The following is a 15,884-nucleotide window of genomic DNA, read 5'->3' as shown; positions in this document are numbered from 1 at the left end:
CGGAATGGTGGCCCCCGGATTTAGGACCAACACCAAGTCCCAAACAGACCGTCAAAACCTAGGTGTGCGGCTAGACCAAACTCTTCTGCTCAAAGAACACACAAACACAATATCAGGATCTTGCTTCAGGGTCATTGGAATACTACGACGCGTTTTTCCATTCCTATCAGACTCCTACAGGAAAACTCTCGTCCAGGCCTTGGTAATCAGTAGACTGGGCTACTGTAATGGCCTGCTGATCTCGGCAAATGAGGAACAACTACAGAGACTGCAGGTTGTCCAGAACACCGCTGCGAGACTGGTTCTCAACGCCCAGCCAAGGTCTGCCTCACTCCCCCTCTTAGTAAAGCTCCACTGGCTACCAATAAGGCAGCGTGTAGAATTCAAAATTTGCTGCACTATTCATAAGTGTCTATTTGGCAATGGACCAAAATATCTAAAAGAAAAATTCATACCTTTATAAACCCATTCGCACTCTGCGCTCCAGCAACCAGCAACAGCTTCAGGTTCCACGCATCAAAAAAGCTAGGCGGGGAGGGCGAGCCCTGTCCTACAATGGCCCCCACCTTTGGAACTCATTGCCCCCTGCCCTTAAAAATACCACAAACTTTCAATCCTTTAAGAAGACTCTAAAAATCTTTCTATTCGTTGCCTGCTAAATATCCAGTGTAAATTCCTCTTACAGCTTGGAACTAGGTCCGGGCCCCTCGAGTAAAGCGAAAAGCGTGGAGATACCCCTTCGGGGGTCGAATTCTCGCGCTATACAAAAAAATAAATAAATAAGGGAAAGGAGTGTATTATATGGTGTGGTAGTGCGACCTCTCCATGTAATGCTTCCAACTCTTTAAGTCTAGTAGGTTTCATCTGTAAAACCCTCAGTAGCTATGGTAGTGAGCAGCATGACTTACACAAAGAAATACATGTAAAGGATTTAAGCAGCACCCAAACATTTGTAGAACAAATGGACACAACTCTCAACAATTCTGACACCCAAGTTATATAGACTGTATTTTTACAAGATTTTTTTTTAAATCCACTGAATGGTCCTCAAGATATTGATCTTAAAAGCAATAATAAAAGCAATTTCACTGATTGATCCACGAACAAGCCTTGGCAAAGTAAAAGAATCAGACCCCTAGAATCCTTTTTTAAGGAAAACGTATGTAACTGTCAGTGCGATCAGTTTAAAGTACTTGGGGCGACCAACTGCGTCGGGGAGCTAGTCAAGTGGACCAGTAAGGTCCTCGAACAGTTAATCTTCCCAGAAGTTGCAGTCCTTCATTAGTTCCAGGCCCTTTATCTGCATTGCAATGGATTCCAATGGAGTGGTCCTGATATTAGGGATTACAGATACTGAAGATGCTCAAAGTATGCTGTGGATGCAATGCGATCAATGAAAGTCTTCCAGCAGGGATTCCTCCATTTACGTAGATGGTGGGGGGTCCCTGCTGTAGGGTCAACGTCCCAAGAAGTCCTCTCCAATCTGGCCAAATTCTAGTCTCCATTGAACTACCATTACCAATTTCCTGTTGTCACAGGAAAGCCTCCCTGTGCAGATAACTCCCCTTCTGAGGGCCTCAGCAACTCTACGGCAGCCCTTGAGCTCCACAAACTCTGGTGCAATTCTGTGCGTCATGTCATGATCCTCGGTGCTGTATGGCAGAGGTGGTAGTGGTTTAGAGACTTTGGGCTACAAACTTGCCCCAGCAGGCTTCTTCAGCTGTTGTCCCTGTGCTGCAGACAGGAGGCCAGTCAACTGACCCTGAATGTTCTCTTTGCTTGACTGGCCTCTGGAGACAACTTCTCCCCAAGCAGTACAGGGCAGGCGCAGTCACTCTCTAAACTGGCCACCAGGTGAAGTACTCCTCAGTGCAACCTCTTTGTTGATACCCGGTGCAGCAGGGCAGTCCTCCTTCAGTACTTCTTCAAAGTTGGACAAAATCTGAGGTGAGGACTGGGTGTCCTCTTTCTCCTCAGAGTGCCCTCCGGCCAGTAGCCAATGGGCTACCATGTTCCCTCCCACCTGATGACTACTTCCTGTGGTGTTATATGACAAAACAAGGGCCACAGCTGAGATCTTCCCTTGGGACAGCGCAAAATTTATGCAAATAGTTGTTTTGAATCAAACAAAAATAACCTGTTCAACGTATAACAACATATAAATTTAATCTTTTTCAGTTTTCATTTGTTTGTAACACTATATTTTAGTGCATGGAAATACATACAGTTTAATATACAATATATACAATGGTAACGTGAAAATCAAAAAAAAGAGAGCGAAAGCGATTGCACACTTCACATATACTTGGCCAATCAGTCCTACAACACATTCATACAAAATAATACAAAACACAATGGGTCCACGTATCGGTCGTGAATGGATAGATGAAATCCTTTTGTGATTTCACAATTATTTAGTCTTTATACATCTCAACAAGTGTCCAATCTTTTGTTGATGGTGAAAGAGTCGTTATGACACTATGAATATAAGCCAGATACGGGACGGGAGTGGTCCCGTATCTGGCTTATATTCATAGTATATGAAGTATATGTGAAGTGTGCAATCGCTTTCTCTCTCTTTTTTTTGATTTTCACGTTACCATTGTATATATTGTATATTAAACTGTATGTATTTCCATGCACTAAAATATAGTGTTACAAACAAATGAAAACTGAAAAAGATTAAATTTATATGTTGTTATACGTTGAACAGGTTGTTTTTGTTTGATTCAAAACAACTATTTGCATACATTTTGTGCTGTCCCAAGGGAAGATCTCAGCTGTGGCCCTTGTTTTGTTATATAATTCTAGTTTGACTCAGCCACGCTGAGTTAGGAGTCAAGGCCCTTTTGTGTTTTTTTACTTCCTGTGGTGTGGCATCTGGCTATCCCATGATGTACCATTCTGCTCCCGCTCAAGATGGCGAGATCAGTCTGTCCGTGTTCAGACCTCCCTAGCCCGCTCAAGGTGTGGCTACCTGAGGGTTGTACACCCCTGTGCAAACCAGTTTGTCAACAGGTTTTTCCCCTCTGCTTCCTGTGCCAGCCTTTCTACCTCCACTATATCTCGACCCTCCCTCCTAATGTTACACATCAACCCTTCAAAGGCGGCTTTACCCTTTACGCCTCCCTTTTTGGGACTAACAGACAAGTTTCTTTCTGCAGGAGGGAGGTGACACCTTCCTTGCCCGTAATCCCTCTGTGTTCTCTTTCTCGAGAGCATCTCTCTCCAGGTGGGCAGAAGGCTGTCTTTGGAGCAGGCTCCATTTGAGCACTTGAAGGCACAGGAGTTTCAAAGGCAACAAAGTGGTAGCTTTGCTAAACCTACACACTGCAACAAGTTGCATTAATTCCGACTTCAGACACAAGTTGGGCTTAATGTAATGAGTTGTTTCATACTTAGAGTGCCCACTTTGTACAATTCAAGAGTTAGTACAGCTGAGAGGGCCGTGTTTAACTCTGGAAAGCATTGGTCGCCCAATTAGCGAGTACAAAGTAAAACAGTTGTTTTGTGGGTTTTACTGTCAGGACATGAACATTACATGTCCTGCTTGTGCCATATGTTGCACCCTGCTTTTAGGACTTGGTAGGCCTGTCATAGGAGTGACTTGCACACATGTACTGGGAAAGTGGTGGCTTTGCCATTGCTTTTAATGGCCAAGTTTGGCCAACAGGGAGTGTCTGTTCTCCCAGTCTCCATGGCAGACTGGAGGAGGACCCGTTGTACTTGGGGGACTGCCAGTATGGCACAGCCAGTAGTGTAAGGCCTGTGGTACCCCTCTAACTTACAAGACCTGGGATTTAGGGCACCATTTACTAGGGACTTACTGGTAAGTTAGCAATTTCCAATAGGGTGCAGCCAATTCGGCATGCACTATAGGGTCCAGGCACTGGCACCAAGATCTGATTAGCAGGCCTTGATGCATTTGAAAAACCAGCAGCATCAGTCAAAAAACGTGTGTGTTATTATACAAAAGATGCATTTCCTTACAGTTGATATGTTTGAGCTAGCCTTGTTGCCATCATTTAGAGTAATCCCACAAATCATTGTCCTGTCTTTCGTCATTCAGCAAACGTAAAGGAAACATTCCCCTTTGGGTGAATTGTCCTGCGTGGAGGTTTAGAAGTCCTTCTAGAACGAAAACAATCATTTGCAATGCAATAGATCCCACATTACTGAAAGTTTGAGCTATTGTCACTTCGTTATTTGCAAAGCCAATAGGTCAATCTTTCAGTAATGCGAGACCTATTGCATTGCAAATGCTTGTTTAAACTTGATCTTACTGCCAGGATCCCATGACATTCTTCAACATTAGGCCTGTGGCCTGTAGAAAAGGGCCTACATTTCCCCCTCCAGATAACGACATGGATGGGTGCTGCACTTACACTGGGAGGATGGGGAGAGCGCGAGAAATTATTTTATTGTAATGGAATGTTTTTATTTCACTTTTTTGTGTCAACAGACCGTGCTGTTAGAACAGTTACCCCTATCAAAAGTTTCATGCCAGCAGCAATGACTAGAGGTGGGGAGTGTGTGAGAGCGAAGAGTCACTAGAAGGCCAGAACTGGACAACCAAAAGAATCAATTGGTGATGTCCGCTGGGAGGGAACCAACACCTGAAAGGTGGTACAGATGCACAAAATTAACCAACCAGAGAAAAGCTATTTTTAAAAAGCAGGCCAACTAACCAACCAAAAGGGGTAGGCGTGTCCACAGCCCCCGATAGCCCATATACCAACTACAACATGCCTCACAGAGCAGCGCATACGCAGCCCAGGCTCTACCTTATAAGGTCTCTTAGATGTCCTCCTGGTGTCACCAGTCGAACCACATGGTCCTTTATCTCAGGGATAGCCTGCAGTGCTTTGCACTTCCATAACTAGTAAACGAGCATCCTAGCAGCTTTTTTTTCCTTCGCTTGAAATGCCTCTTTGAGCCTAATGATGATTTTTTTTTTTCTGCTGCAGTAGTGTATACAGTGTTGAGCGAACCTCTCCTCCTACAGTCAGCATTGAAAACAAACAGAGGAGGGGTGGACCCCTTATTCAGCAGTCAAGTAGGTGATGCTGTGTAGCCAAGGCAGAGTCTCACTTTAACAGGCTCCTCTGTGTCCCATTCAGAGTCTGGACTCAGGAAACAAATTGCTCATTGTCTTCCAGATAAAGGTGAGCATGAGTCCACATCTGCTTCTGTTCTGGTAACCTTTCTTTAGATGCCTCCAGCATTGCACAAGGGATCTGCGGCAGCTATGGAAAGGTCTAGCTGACTAGGGGAATTACCAGAGACACTTCTGGTTACAAACTCAATTCATAATATCTGGCATAGCAGAAGGCCACGCATTAGTCTGTGGGTGGAACGAGCTGCCACGAACCTCGTCTGAAGTTAAGCAGCACGCCAAGCATCTACCAAGTTGTGGTTGGAGATTAAATCTTGTCCAGCATCGGGTCTATGACTAATTTTCACTCTTCCCTAATCCAAAATAGATTAGAAGTCTTGACAATTGTCGGGAAAAAAAATCCTACCTTATTTAAGGACCTGCGCAACCCAGCACTAGTGTGGGTTTGGCAGTCAGTTTCACAAAGGCATATCTGCCCTATGGATCTGTCCAAGAACAGAGAATAATGTGCAGGAGGTTTTTGTGCATCACTGTGCAATATCGTATCTCTCAGATAACCTTGAGCCAACTCGGTCTTTTTAGTTCGCCTTCTTTGTTTGGGAGGTGCATTTTCTGCAATAACACTTTACTCCATCATCCATCTCTCGCTAACTTAGAATTAGTAAATATGTCTGCTAATGTTCACTTCACCACAATTATCGAAGACGAACGTTCATCCTTTTCTCTTTGCCCTGAGTGATTAAACATTTCATTTGGAGTTTTTACTTTTCCCTCCTTACGAGCTCCTACTCCAGAAGGGCATCTAAACAGGGGCGTAACACAGGCCCACGCAGCCCCCGCAGTGCGGGGGGCCTCAACGCTCCGGGGGGCCCCAATCTCACTCCCAGCGGAGGAAGACTGCTGCAAGCAAGGCAGCAAGCCTAGATTGTATGGTGCGCACACGCCATGGAACGGTGACAGCCTCTGTGTGAATGTTAAGTTGCAGGGGTGTGGTGACACGGGCCCCCATGGGGGGGCCCCATGCTCCAGAGGCCCCCTCACGGGCCCCCACGCTCCAGCCTCACTCTCGGCAGAGCCAGGTCTGTGGAATGCGTGCACACACCACGGACGGTGACGTGGGGGCTTCTCTATTTCACTATTAGTTATGGGGGTGTAGGCACAGGCACCCGCAGGGGGCCCCCACGATCCAGAGGCCCCCTCACTGGTCTCAGTAGAGGCAGGTGCAGGCAGACCTATGAGCAGTGAGCACACACCACGTACGTGTTTGAAATGGTTTGTGGGCATGGCGGCGCGCAGTTGTTGTCTATGGGTCTGCGTTCTTCGGGGTGGGGGCGGGCTGGTGGCGAATGCGTGCAGTTTTTTCATGCGCATTGTGGGGTGCGCATGACTTTGGTACAGACTTCGAGGAGGGGTGCGGCTGCCGTTGTTGTGTCGTGCTAGAGCAGGGATTGTTGGCCTCTGCCTGGCCCTGCCCTGGCGGCTGGCCTCACCTGGCAAGGCCCCGGTGTCTCCCTGTCTTCTGCTGCCCGCAGCCCACCCCGCTCTCCTTCGGAGCTGCAGGCCAGCCCAGGCCTGGGGAGGTGAGGAGTGATGAGTGTGTTTGTTGGTTGTCCTGCTCGTGTTAATACAGGAACATGTTTTGTGCGACATTTGCTTCCACACGCGAAACTGTAAAATTGGATTCATGCCATCTTCATGGTTTGCGATTTGCTGGATCGTTCTAATGGATTGGTAGTTGGTATGGTTTTCAATGTTTCCCTGTGAGTGTTGCATCAAAACAGGGTGTTTTGGACGTGTTGTGGTCTCTGGCTGCGCTAGTGGAGGGATGTGTTCTGGGTGATGCATGTTCTGATGGTGACGGTGAACCATGGAGTGCATGTTTGATGACGTTTTGAGCTGACACACAGTCTGTGTGTGATGGAGCGAACCGGGAGGTGAGAGCACTGACTACATTTGGAGCACTGTTTTGGATTCGTAGGAAAGATGAGCTGATCGCATGCATTGTGCTGCAAGTTGTTTTCCATCTGCTTCTTTTTTGGGCCTCTCCTGCAGATACTTCTAGTGGCAGCGATGAAGAGGCAGGCTCACAGGCTTCTTAGCGGGCAGCGAGGTGTACTTTGTTTCTCTATTCCGACTTCTGATGTTGTAGCTTTTGCATTCAGGCGGAGCTTTGCCTGCATGGTCTATATTGCAGTCATGTGTAGTCCAGTCAGGGGGCGCCGGGGGAAACTAGAATGTACAGCATGGGCCTATGGAGAGAAGCAGTGAGGTGCTTTGTATGCGTGGACCAGGAACAGGGGTGAACAAAAAGTCATGTAATCCTTATGGAACCATGAACAAGGCAGAGATGGTTCCAAATTAGTAAAACGGTGCCACATCGGTCTGAAAGGAAATTGGTGGCATGGGCAGTGTCTGTCCATCTTTGTAGGAGGAGGGATGCTTCCAAGTACTGTGCAGATGTGGCCTCCTGGGTGAGGAGATGAGTGGGAGAGCAGTCACAATTGACAGTCTTGAGCGGAGTTTGCATTGTCCTGGGGGGTCCCATTTTGGCCTACTCCTGCCATGGTGAATGAGGTCAGCATTTTGAGAGGAGATTCCGGCCTTCAACATCTCATGCTCGGGAGGGCTGTCAGAGAAAGAGGTGGACATGTCGGACCAGCCCTGGATGGGTGGAGGGGTGGATGAGTGAGTGAGGGATGGATGGATGAATGAAGGGGTGGATGATGGGCAAGTGGGTGGATGGATGAGTGAGGTGATGGATTGATGAGTTGATGTGTGAAGGGGTGAGTGGATGGATAGATGAGTGAAAGGGTGGATGTGGGGATCGATGAGTGAGCTGAGGGGAGGGTGGATGGACAGAGGAATGGATGGATGAGTGAAGGAGTGAAGGGATAGATGGATGAGAGGGGGATGGATGAGTGATGGGGTCAATGGATGGATTCATGAGTGGATGGGTGGGTGGATGGGCGGAGGGATGGCTGGGTGGAGGGGTCGATGGGGAGAGAGAGAGGGAGGATGGATGGATGACTGGGGGGTGAATTGGTGGAGTGATGAGGGACTGGGAGGATATGAGAGGGTGGGGGGTGGCTGGATGGGTGAGGGGGTGAATGGCTGGGTGAGGGGGTGAATGGCTGGATGGGTGAGGGGGTGAATGGCTGGATGGGTGAGGGGATGAATGGCTGGATGGATGAGTGGATGGATGGATGGATGGGTGGAAGAGTAGATGGATGGGTGTAGAGATGGATGGGGTGAAAGGGTGGATTAATGGATGGTGAATGGATGGGTGAGGGGGTGGATGAATGAAATGGTGGATGGAGGGATGCATGATGGATGGGTTTGTGGATGGTTGAGTATGTTTGGATGTGGATGAGCTTACTTGTATGCTGTTGCACGGCCGCCTCTGATGTGTCTGTGGAGCGTGCCTTTTGTCCCGAGGTTGCGTCCTGAGTTTTGGCCTCCTGTCCTGAATTTTGACCCGTGGTGGGGCAAGGTGGTGGGCTGGGACACCGGGGAGGGCCCCCTCGTTGTGCTTTGCAGGGGGGCCCCCTCAAGTTTCGTTACGCCACTGCATCTAAATATCATTATTTTCCATCCCATCATACCACCTGTTCACAAAGTGTCCTTCAAACCTCTCCGGTGGAAGACTACATTGCTTTGGGCTCTCGATTCAGCTTGCACAGCCAATTAACACATGACTTGACGTCACAAAAACCTTTTTAGTTATCTCTGATGAGACCTTCCCACATCTCCACTTATTTGCACTTGAGGTAAATCGCCACCAAGAACATCTTAGCAAACACCCTCTGCTTCTTGTCCTTATGAGGAGGGAAGTTCTTTCGAGAGTATGTGCTCTGTAAGAATTTGCTTCCACTTGGAGCCCCTAGGGTAAATTACATTGAGAGAGACCGGAACCAAGTTTCCCGCTTTGTTCTTTTTTGACAAACACAAGAAAAAAGCGAGCTATCACGGTCTTGACAGGAAGCTAAAATAAACCAGAAAGCTATCCAGTCATAAGCAAGGGCAGACCCAAAGTTCTCTCTAGGTCACAGTAGGGGTAAAACACTGACAGCTGCAAACAATAGTCTGCCTATTTACTGGTAAATTCTCCCACCTATTTACTGGTTTAATTAGATCGATGTAAATGCTGGAGTTCAAAATATTTCTTGCTTAGGAACTCCCTTGCAAAGAAATGCAGTAATTCTAGTACATACCCGCCAAATTAATTAATATTCTAGAATGAGTGCATTCTCTGTAAAAGCTCTTAAACTCCTAGTTTAATAATTTTGAAGTAGTCACAGCCATTTTCAATCCTAATATTCCGAAAAGTAATCAATTTGACTCCCTTGAAAATTGTAATATGGTCTGTTTATTGTCTTGTTATAAAGATTAACATGCTTATGTGAATAAAGCTTTTATTTTCTAATAAGTAATCTTTATTTTGTATCTGCTTTCTTTTCAGGATGGAGAAGAATGCTGGCAGTATAATTCATTCCATTACTGGAGAGTTCCGTTGCCCAATATTGATCTCTCTGACATTGTTCATTTGGATGAGGAAAATATAACGGAATTTACACCTGCCAGTCGCACTGAAGGAGCGGAAGTTGAAATGGAGAGTTAACGTTTTTTCTGACAATGCGACTACCAGAGCATATGTTGGATTTGAAAAGAAATCTTGTTTTGAAAATAACAAGTATATTTTGATGTGTGAGAGTAGAGATCATTCTTTTGCACGTCTTCGGAATCTGTTGTCATCTAAAGTTATGTGGCAGAAATCTACACTTATCCCGCTTATAGAAAATGTATATGCATTTGCAAAAACACAATCTAATTTCTACATTTTTCGATCCGTAAAATGGTCTGTTGTGAAAACAATGTGTTGATGAGCAATAGCAATTAATAGGCGAGGCGTTTTAGCCTTGCTGTTGCACTCGAGAACTTTCTGTATTTTTTCTGTTTTCCCTGTACAGAATTGTGTAATGTTTGAGTACATTGTTTTTTTTCTTTTTTGGGAACAAACTTGATATACATACATTTTTTGAATCCCAAAATTGATACTTTTCTATCGCAGGTATTAATTTAAGCCTATGAAAAATGTTCCTTTCAGTCAAGAATTCTCAATTTTGTTTAAAACTCGCTCAACATGTCAATTCTTTACGAATTCCAATGGGTTTGGTATGAAATTGACTAAAACCACTAATCTTCCAGTCATTCAAATTCTGGGAGTATGAAAAGTGTGTGGAGTGAAACACAACCAAACATTTGTTATATTATTTCCAATAACTAATTCAAATCAACATAGAAGCTTGAGAGAAACTGTTAATAGCATTTCTGATCGCATTGTTGGGTATACAGGTTGCCTAGAGAACTTTATATCAAAATACAGTGTTTTGTTAACTGTTGGATATGATCTGCATCAATAAAACTGCTATTTTTTGTATGCAATTTCAAACAAATAGTTTCCCGTCGTTGTTCGTCGTGCTTATACAAGCTGACGTCATTATATCTAATGTCTTTGCTAAAAAACATGTTTTGAGAGTGTATGTGTACTACCAACAGATCTGTGCTGGTGTATGGTATAGAAAGCATTTAGTCTTAATAACTTTTCCCACCCTTCTGCCTTTGGTGCATAGATGGAAATATTTTTTCCTTGTGGGCATTTTATAGTCTTGCTTGTAAATATTGCTTTGAAACGATTTCCAGAATGTTCAAGATCTGGGATTCCCCTTATATGCTCTCTACTCCAGTTCTCCACACTTACAAGGCAAGATTTCTCATCAAAGACTTATGGAAAACCGCTGCTTTCCAGAAATAAGTTATGTTTCTGCATATACATAGTAATTGGCCATCCCAACCAAACTGCGCAGACTTACAGTATAGGAATTGAGATTGAAGGGTTGATTGAAATGCTGGTGGGAGGGACTAATAGAGTTGGTGTTTGCCGCTCAACACATGGGGCCAGATGCATCAAAGAGTTTTGCCCATTCCGTGTCAGCGGGAAAATGTGTTGATGCATATGGCCCTTGGAAAGTACACATGGTGGCCATGTTTGACCTAATAAAGTGTGATACTTAACGGACTGGAGAGGAGTACACTGTTTTGTGACAAATGGCATGATTGTTATACTTTGATACACACAGCACCGTCCTATGTGCATTGACCTGCTGCTTTTTAGGATCTAAATTGATAGACATGAACAGTAGAATAATTCCCTGCTGCAAGTGTTGACCCTACCTTTTCTTCAAACTTTTGAAAGTGGGTGTACAATTTTAGCATGTCCATTGTAGTGCCTGGCGTAAATGTGGCACCTTATGACACCCACTTCAGAACACTTTCTGGACTTGCGAAAGAATGAATGAATAAAGGAAAATGTATAAAGCGCGTGGGTACCCGGGGGCATCCCAGCCCTATGGCGCTGTTTAAACTGTAAGAAGATCAAGGAAAGAAAAAGGTTTTCAGTAGTTTTCTGAACATGAGGTAATCCGGTTCAGAGTGTATGTGGATGGGGAGGTTGTTCCAGAGCCTGGCTGCATTATATGTGAACAGTCGGCCTCCACTAGGTGATCGTTTAATCTTAGGATTTAAGATTAAACCTTTGTTCTCAGATCTAAGGGCTCTGTTGGGCACATAGGGTTGGATCCAGGGACGGATCAAAGGCGAGCCCTTTCCGGAGAATACCTGGTAGGTGATGCACAGAGCTGCCACTTTGCATGATTGTTTCTTAAAATCGAGGTAACAATCAAGCAAGACCCCAAGACTTTTGATTAGTTTTTTTGGGACAGGGGGGGCACCTAGGCCAGAGGAGGGGGCAGACTTCCCCAAAAGTAGGAGTTCGGTCTTCGATCCATTGAGTTTTAAAAATGAATTATTCATCCAGTTAAAGACTTCCTCAAGGCAGGTGGCTAGATCAGGACCATGTTGGTTGTATTGCTTCATAGAGATAACTTGAGTATCGTCAGGATATGTGACGATCTGTACACCAAATGGGCATACAGTTCCAGCCAGTGAGCTCATGTAAACACTGAACATGTTGGGGCTAAGGGAGGATCCCTGTGGGACCCCACATGTTAAAGGTATTTGTTTCGAGGAGGATTCTTCTTCAAAGACTGTAAAAACCCAGTTTTGAAGGAATGACTGTAGCCATTTTAATGCTAATCCGGTCATGCCAACCTCCCTAAGTCTTTGGATCATTAGATGGTGATTTACAGTGTTGAAGGCTGCGCTAAGGTCCAATAGAATAAGGGCAGCGCATCCTCCACTATCAAGGGTCTTCCCAGTTTCATCTACTACAGCCAGAAGAGCAGTTTGGATACCCTGTTGAGGTCTAAATCCTGTCTGAGTGGGATAAAGATGATTATTGCTTTCCAGAAAGGCCGGTAGGTTTGAATGAATGTGCTTCTCCGCTAATTTACTTACTCCAGGCAGTAAGGAGATAGGTTGATAATTTCCCCAATGTTCTGGATCCAGGTTAGGTTTCTTTAAGATCAGATCAGATGAGGACTAGACCGCTGTCTGAACTGAGAGGAGTCCTTAAGGGCTGGACATGCTCCCTCTTGTACCCAAGACAAATAAGTAGACTCCAGGGTTCAGTTGGCTGACTGTCTCTACAGGGAGACAACAAGCTGCAAGAAGCCTTTTCCTGAAAGTACCCAGCAGACCAGTGGTAGCAGGTCTGCACCCTGCTGTTGGCCTCCGAGTTCCTCCCTTGAATTCCTGGGGAACTTAACAAATGTACTCCTGTGGTTAATTGGGGCTTTAAAGCCCGAGGCAGAGGGCAAACACTTTGACAGGGATGAACCTGGTTGGTATATTTGATCCAGATTCCATCGCGGTCAGCTGGAAATTGCCACTAAGACCTGGTCTGCAATGACCATAGTCTCGTTGGTGCGTATCGCTTTTTGGTGTTATTTCTACTTAACTTTCAAAAATCATATTTCTGTTACCCTTCGTTGGATTACCCCAAGGTAAACCTATCTATTCTGTGCCATAACTACCAGGGGGTTGAGCTCAAGTTAACTTGGATATAGGTTCTCTGACAAGAGATGTGATTACTTTTTTAGGAGGGCAGTCTCCCACTCGAAGTAATAATCCAATTTCCTACACCACTTTTGTTTTATTTGCCTCTCTGTGCCAGTTCTTTTTCTGGTTTGTGAGAGGGGAACCATTGTGGTTGTTGCTTTAATCCAATTTACACAGTTTTTTATCTGAAAATGTTTTATAATTCACCTTTCTCTAAGTCTTTCCTCACTAGAAAGCATTTTCGAGCTTTCTTTAGCCTTTCCAGTGAGTGTTCAGTCACAATAAGTTAACTTTTTGGGAAGTCTATTTCATGTGGCAGGAAGAAAATACAGTTTTGTATCCCCATCTGTTTGCCTGCTTAATTTGAATGTTGTGTAAATATGCCCAAAAGGACACTGAAAGATCGTTGGGGCATCAGACTGCTGTGCAAACTTGAAGGGCAAGGAGGAATAGAAAGCTAAAAGGGGCCATTAGAGAGTTATACCACTGCTGTGTCTAAGCCCTCGGCCCTAGAGAACATCCAAAGGGGGAAATTCCAGGGAGAAACAAATACAAAATGGAGAACATCATTCCTGCCATTCCTCTCAATCCCCCTTGACATCAGCCTGAGGTAAGATGTTGACATATTTGCTTTTGAGTTTGATATTGACAGTGAAGCACTACTACCATTCGGCATCATGAGCCAATTCCCAGTATGCTTTTTCTCTTTACCATATGAGACCTGCTTTGCCAGCACGGCATGTATCGATGTCTAGATGCTTTACGTCAAAGCACTAGACTGCATCACTTGGGTTGAAGATGAAAATATTGTCCTGTGCATCTTCAGTAGCCGAAGTGTAAACAAAGGGAAGATACTCAGATTATTTCCTATTTCGGTTGTAACACCAGTCCCTTTTTGCCCTTTAACTTTCAGGACTGCATCTTTAAATCTAGTATAAACTCCATTGAGACCTTAGCCTATGGCTCTGCCTGTGACGCTGAAGACAATGGTTTGAAGGCCAATCTCAAGCTCTCTGGTCGGAAAGAGGCATCCTTCTCCTAAGAAATTGCCTCAGCATCCACGTTCTCCACTTCCTCTGCAGGAGGTTCTCTTACAGGATTACCATCCTGCATGGAAACATAGGCTGGAGGGGTCTCTTTCATGGTCCCTTTTGCTGAAGAACCCCGCCGCAACCCCCCACCCACCCCACAGAGACACCAGCAACAGGGCCAGCTGGTTCACAGCAGAACTCCTAGATTCCAAGCAAGCCTGCCAGAAACTAGAGAAGAAATGGCCCAGTGAACAAACTCCGGACAGCCACGCAGCACACAAGGACGCCATCCGCAACCAGCACCAGCTCATCAGGACTGCCAAGAAGACCTCCTTCAAAGACCGCCTCGACAACAACGCACACAACAAGAAGGAGCTCTTCAACATCGTGAAGGAACTCTCTAACCTCAGATCCAACACCAACGACATTCCGCAGTCGCAAGCCCTGTGCGACTCCCTCCCCACCTTCTTCCACCGCAAGATAGCAGACATCGACAGCTTCAACACCCAGGCAGCCCCACGAGACAGCAACACAACAGACCCTCTGCACACCATCGACCACGTTCCCTTACTAGCCTGGACCAGCGCGAGCGTCGATAACACCATCAAGACCATGAGCACAATCCACTCTGGCTCTCCGTCAGACCGATTCCCGCACCAGGTCTTCAACAAAGCAAGTAGCTCCATCGCACCCCACCTACGCAACGTCATCAATCTCTCCCTTGAGACCGCGACCTTCCCAGAGAGCTGGAAACATGTTGAGATCAACACCCTACTCAAAAACCCCAAGGCAGACCCAAGAGACCTCAAGAATTTCCGACTCATCTCTCTGCTCCCCTTCCCGGCCAAGATCATCGAGAAAATCGTTAACAGACCGCTAACGCGATACCTCGAACAGAACAGAATCCTGGACCCTTCCCAGTCGGGGTTCCGCAGCAACCACAGCACAGAGACCGCCGCCAACGACTACATCAGGACCCTGCTAGACAACGGGGAGACTGCAACACTCATCCTCCTAGACCTCTCACCGCCTTCGACACCGTCTGCCACCGCACACAACGCGCACGCCGCAGGGATCCGAGATAAGGCTCTGGAATGGACCACCTCCTTTCTCTCCGGCAGAACCCAGAGTGTCCGCCTCCCCCCATTCCGTTCGGAACCCTCCGAGATCATCTGCGGCGTACCCCAAAGATCCTCCCTCAGCCCAACACTGTTCAACATTTACAATGCTCCGCTTGCACACGTCGCCCGACAGCACAACCTCAACATAATCTCCTACGCCGACGACACTCAACTGATCATCTCCCTCACCAAGGACCCCATCACCGCCAAAGCCAACCTCCATGAAGGAATGAAGGCTGTTGCCTAATGAACGAATATCTGCTGTCTGAAGCTGAACTCGGACAAGACTGAGGTCCTCCTCCTCAGCTCCAACTCGTCAGCCTTGGACGACTTCTGGTGACCAACAGCACTGGAGGCAGCTCCGACCCCCACCCACCACGCACGCAACCTGGGAATCATCCTCGACTCAACGCTCTCAATGACCAAGCAAGTCAACGCCGTCTCCTCCTGCTTCAACACCCTCCGCATGCTCCTCAAGATCAACAGATGGATCCCGACCGATACAAGAAAGATAGTCACCCGGGCCCTCGTCAGCAGCAGACTCGACTACGGAAACACCCTCTATGCCGGAGCCCCGACCAAGCTCATCAATCGACTACA

The 15,884-nt window shown here is 46.2% G+C and overlaps 1 protein-coding gene across 1 annotated transcript in view; it reads left to right on the top strand.

Annotated features, from left to right (window-relative positions):
- Positions 1 to 10,569, top strand: part of C3_1H9orf40 (chromosome 3_1 C9orf40 homolog) — a 45,706-nt gene extending 35,137 nt beyond the window's left edge. The window contains exon 2 of the mRNA XM_086961281.1: positions 9,576 to 10,569. Coding sequence (XP_086817407.1) covers positions 9,576 to 9,734 — 159 coding nt within the window. The 3' untranslated portion in view covers positions 9,735 to 10,569. The remainder of the gene's footprint in view (positions 1 to 9,575) is intronic.
- The last annotated feature ends 5,315 nt before the right edge of the window (positions 10,570 to 15,884 follow it).

Source organism: Lissotriton vulgaris, chromosome 3_1 (assembly GCF_964263255.1).
Source record: "Lissotriton vulgaris chromosome 3_1, aLisVul1.2, whole genome shotgun sequence".
NCBI classification, from domain to species: domain Eukaryota; kingdom Metazoa; phylum Chordata; class Amphibia; order Caudata; family Salamandridae; genus Lissotriton; species Lissotriton vulgaris.
Note: the sequence above shows the minus strand (reverse complement) of the source record. Positions and strands in the feature narration are given on the sequence as shown.